Below are 5,337 nucleotides of genomic sequence, written 5' to 3'. Positions count from 1 at the left end.
CTGCTGAATTTGAATATGATTGAAAAATATCAGCTCCTTTCTTGTGGTAATTCAAGCAACGAGATGTTTCCACGGCATTTTCTTTTGCATTTCATTTTATATGATCAGAGTTTTGCGTGTTGGGGATCTTAAATACTCGTTTGGCAGGTTCTGTGTTTCAGTGAACGCCTGGTCCCATTGGCTAGTGCTGCCTTCATTAACTTGCCTTTTAAGAAAAACGCAAGTTTTGTGTCCTGAGTGAAAACCTGACTCAGTCAGCAGTTACAGCGGTGCTAGTAATGTCTTATTTGGTCTGTTCTGTAGGGTTATGCAGGGTGCTGAGCGCTTGTTTCTCTGACTGTAACCTTCACCCCCAGACCGGGGGCCTGTGTGGTGGCTGGTGTTCGCACACATGACTGGGGAGGGGAGAAGCGTGGGGCTGAGTGTGCAGGCAGCGACCAGCTGCTCTCACAGACCCACCTGACAGAGAGAGGGGTGTTCTGAGGGACCTGACTTGAGCGGCCGGGGCGAAGGTCCAACCCAGGGCATCCAGACACGCGTAAAGGCAACTTGATGCGGGAAGGTAACGTAGCTCTTGCTGGATTTGATGGGTAGCACTGGAATTTTGTCTATGAAGACTGATGAGTTTTCTTTAGGTGCCTGTGTATGGCTTCCAGAGCTCACCTCTTCACGCAGGGGTGAAGCCAGGCCAGCACGCTCCGTCCCGGTGCCTTTAATACTGAAACTGTTGACTCTGTGACTTGGACCTTACACGGCGTGCTGTGATTCAAAAAGTAATACCAATGCAAATGGCTTTGAAAATCCTTTTTTTTTTTTTTTTTTTAGCCCTGAGATCAGCTTCACCCCATCTTTTTTAACAATTGCTACCACTTCAACCTTTCTGTCTCTTATTTAACCTGGCTGCAGCAGGACGCAGCCGTTCAGCATACGCTTAGAGCCCAGTGGTGGTGTTTTCTGCTGTGTCTCGCTCCTTACCGCAGGGGGTGGATCCTGGTTTGGTTCGTGATGGTGCTCAGCAACGTGCAGATGGCACGAGCTGACACTGTTGAGGGAGGCGTGGAGAAGCTGGAGGAGCCAGGGCAGTTCACCCAAAGGAACAAAATAGCCAATTTCTGAAACTCACTGTTTTTCTAGAGCCCGTGGGATTGGCGTGTTCTTGTTAAGTAACGTGTGAAAAAATTACTCACTCTGTCCTTCTTATCCCTGGGAAGTAAGTTTGCAAGAGCAGCCTGGGCAACCTTGGTTTGACTTGGGTGACTTTCTGAACCGTGTGTGTAGGAGTACAAAGCTGCCGGGACAGCTTTGCGATTTCTTGGGAAACAGCGTTCTCGGAACGGGTGCTGATTTTTCATTTTGTCAGGAAGAAGGAATAGAGATGTGTACTAACAAGGCATCTTTGTTTGGCTCGTTTCTGTGAATGAAGCCTATTGATCAGAAACCACCTCCCCCTTTATCTGGGGGCTCTGCGGGGGTTCATACGAGCACCCAGAGTCCTGCCCACTTGATTTTTCAAATCTGCCTCGCCTGCACGTCTCAGATGAGGACAGAGATCAGCAGGCCGTATGCTTGGCACTTCACCTCTGCACTGGGCCTCTGCAAAGCCTTCTCCGCAAGGATTTTTTTCCTTTAGTGATGAGCGGACAAGGATTTAAATGGAATTTTATGCTTTTGTATCTCTTACCTTGCGTGTTGATGGACCCAACGTACAAACCCTGGCATGTTGCACGTCCTGGCTTAGCGACCAGCTATTTAGACGGGAAAACACTAAGGTAGCCCAGCAGAAGAGGTGGGAAGCTGTGCTGCTGCTACTTCACTGCTGCATGAAACCCTCCTGGGGCCGTGCCGTCACCAGCTGAGCACCTTGGCCCACAGATTTCTATTTCTTCCCTTTTTAAAAACAAGTTCTCCCCGAGACCAGGAGGAAAAACACATTTCTCATAGTGGTAAAAGTGTTACTGGGGTGCTGCCCCGCTGGCAAACACCATTATCCCCCGCCGTGGGCAGAGGCTCATGAGAAGCTGCCCGCTTCGGTTTAGCACAGCGGCCGGAAGCGCGTTCACTCCCCGTTTCCGGCGTCCGCACCTCGCCGGGCTGCGAAAAGCTACACGCGTTGTTCGGAGCGAGCGACGCGTCGCTGCGCGGCGCCTGAGCGTGTCACGCGCTACGGCTCACGTGTGAGGTTTTGGAGGGGAAAGCGTTTGCATCGCGCTGAGACAAACCAAAAAAAAAATAGAAGAAAGAAAGAGGAAACACGTTCTGCTAAGGGGTGGCTGCTTCGAGAATGAGCACTAGGGATCCTGTAAGTTTAATTTTTAACGGGGCGGGTTTCAATACCGCCGCGGCACTTCCCCCGCTGCAGGGAGCGGCTTAGCTCGCAGTAACCCAGGACATGCTCCTGCCGGCTACAAACATAAAGCATCAACTGCTTCAGGCCGGGTCCAGCTTATTCATCTCCCGCTCCTTGCATAGTCCTTTCCCTAAACCCTCCAGACCCGCTTTCTCCTGACTGCTGGCTGTCGGCTTTTAATACGCAATTAACCCTTTCCATGGCACTTTCACGCGGTTTCAGCCTACCGGCGCCTTGCTGCGATGTCCAATGCGGACGCTGCTCACCTCGGGGTATCGGTTACTGGAGAGAGGGGGCATATTGTATGTTTTTTCTGTAATGACTTTTCCTCCCAGGGCACCTGAGAAATGTCACGCGCAGGGATGGAGGAATAGAGTCTCAGGGATCACAATGGCAGGGGTTGTGTCTTATCAGCGACTCCCAACCCCAAATTTATAGGCAGTCCTGTGTATTTTTGCTTTTCTCCCTTGGGTTTTTGTGTGTGTGTGTGCGTGTTTTCTTGAAATTTCAACTTTGTTCGCATCTTTCGCTTGCCTGGAGCCGGTATTCTGAGTCAGACGGACGCGTTACCTCGTTTTGTCTCCTCCTCTGTCAAGGGTGGTGAGTTTTGTTGAGGGCTGGCAGCAGTTACGCTCTTGTGGTTCGCTAACCTTTTTGAGTGTTTTAGAAGAGAAACGTGAGCTCCTGGGTTTTCTGCCTCTGCAGTGAAACCTAATGAGTTTCATACACATTGAGTCATGGTGTTGACAGGTGACTGATAAACATCTACACGACTCGAGTTACCGTAACGAAGAGATTAGTGGATCTGATGTTTGCAACTCACTTGCACATGAGGCATTTGATCTGGTTCATTTTTGGTTTAAACTATGCACGATTTTATGTTTAACCACAGGATTCGGTTACTTATTTCTAGAGACCCACCCCAAAACAACTTGAATCCTTTTGGGGGGCACTTTTAGTCCTTCCCTGCACCTGGCATAGGGAAAGCTAGCTGTGGGGTGCTGCCCATCCCACCCTCCCTTGCTGGAAGAGGGGTGAGCCGAATTTCAGGTACGCTCTCAGAGTTGACTCTAGGGGGCAAGGACACATAAAAGATTCTGTCACATGGATAAACGTGGTGACAAGGGCAGCTCTTGTCTTCACCTTTTCTGTGAGGGAGGGGTCAGGTCAAGAACGGACGGTTGCAGTCCTGATACCGAACGCGACGTGTTTTGGCTCATTACCCATTAACTCTCTCACAAGTCTTTTTGTTAATGATTATTTATCTTTTTCTAGCATAAAAAGGTGAGAGAAGTTACTCTGTGGAAGCTTTGATAGTATTCTTCCCCTTAAATCCCAGAATAATTGAATGATGATTTGTCCAGCAAGCATCCTTACCACTTCATCTTTTAAATATTTGGCTTCCAAGGCTGGACTTTAACAAATAAATAACAAGACTCTCCCAAAACCGTCCACCCAAAGGCTACTCATGTATATGAACGGCCTCCTTCCGCAGAGAACGTTTTGTGCCTCTCCGCCTTCCAGAGATGACGGCCATTGAGAAAACTCATCATGGGGCTTAAATACTTCTTTACCCCCCAGGTAATTTAAGGCCTCTCCTCTCTTGCAGGCGAGAAGCGACATAGTTTTGATGTTAATTACAACTCGAGTTTCGTGTACGACAAGGAGAGCGACGTAATGCAAGGACGCATGATGGACCAGGCCATAAACAACGCCATCACCTACCTCGGGGCTGAAGCCTTGCGCCCCCTCGTCCAGACGCCGCCGGCTCCCACCTCCGAGATGGTCCCCGTCATAAGCAGCCTGTACCCCATCGCGCTGACCCGCGCCGACGTGCCCAACGGCAGCTCGCAGGAGGCGGAGAAGAGCCATGCTCACCTGAGGGACAAAAGCCTCTCTTCTGACAGAGGCCTTTCCCCAAACAACAGCGGCCAAGACTCCACAGACACTGACAGCAACCACGAGGAGCGGCAGAATCCCACCTTCCACCAAAGCCAGATGATCCCCGCTCAGGCCCGCAACGGCCTCCAGTCCTTGAAGGATTTCCCGAGGCCGTACGACATAATCAAGCCGCCCGCCCTCTGCCCACGCGATGCCTTTAAGGTCATCAACAAGGAAGGGGAAGCCATCGGCGTCTACCGCTGCGACCACTGCCGCGTCCTCTTTCTGGATTACGTGATGTTCACCATCCACATGGGCTGCCACGGGTTCCGCGACCCCTTCGAGTGCAACGTCTGCGGGTACAGAAGCCACGACCGATACGAATTTTCCTCGCACATAGCGCGGGGAGAGCACCGAGTAGTGCTCAAGTAAAAAGGACCCGTTTGCTAAAATTTTAGAGCTTGGGGAGTGGGGAGAGGCTTGTTTGGTTGGGTTTTAATCGTATGAAGAAATTTCTCGAGTCTTTTATGCCAGTGTTTATGCCTGGCTGCTGCGGCGAGCGCTACTGTGTGCCATGCCAGGGGCGGAGACCGGTTTTTATATGAACTTTCCGAAAACTAAAAAGCCGTTTTAAGATTTTATTTTTATTTTTTTAGGTCTGTTTGGGTTTATAACGTATTGCTTTTACGCAGCGCAAAAGGTTTTTACGCCCTGCCGCCAGCTTCCCCGCTTGGTGAGGTGTGTAGCCAGTAGAATAGGAGGAGCTTTTTCCAGCCTTTGCAGTGCTGATGGCCTTGCTAAGCACCGAAGGGAGGAAAACGCCCGTCTGGGAGGGATTAATGATTCTTCTGTAAAGGCTTTTTCCCCTCTGAGAGCGTGCGGCCCCCCTACTTTCATTTTTCTTACCCCTCCTTTGGCTTCAGCTGAAGTTACTCCCACGTGCAACTTAGTAATAGCAAAATAAGCAACGTGACCGGTTTTGGGCTTGGGGTTTTCAACAGGACGCGTTTTTGGGATACCCAGTGATGGCTCATCCCTGCGGTCTGGGGGGAATCCCGATTTCCGTGGATGGAAACTCCTCCTTCCTGACGGTCGCCAAGAACGATGTC

At 50.5% G+C, this 5,337-nt stretch overlaps 1 protein-coding gene across 1 annotated transcript in view; it reads left to right on the top strand.

The window, feature by feature from the left end:
- Positions 1-4,660, top strand: part of IKZF3 (IKAROS family zinc finger 3 (Aiolos)) — a 29,016-nt gene extending 24,356 nt beyond the window's left edge. Inside the window, exon 7 of the mRNA XM_010149058.1 lies at positions 3,957-4,660. Coding sequence (XP_010147360.1) covers positions 3,957-4,660 — 704 coding nt within the window. The remainder of the gene's footprint in view (positions 1-3,956) is intronic.
- The last annotated feature ends 677 nt before the right edge of the window (positions 4,661-5,337 follow it).

This window comes from Eurypyga helias, unplaced genomic scaffold, assembly GCF_000690775.1.
Source record: "Eurypyga helias isolate BGI_N326 unplaced genomic scaffold, ASM69077v1 scaffold32463, whole genome shotgun sequence".
NCBI lineage: Eukaryota > Metazoa > Chordata > Aves > Eurypygiformes > Eurypygidae > Eurypyga > Eurypyga helias.
Note: the sequence above shows the minus strand (reverse complement) of the source record. Positions and strands in the feature narration are given on the sequence as shown.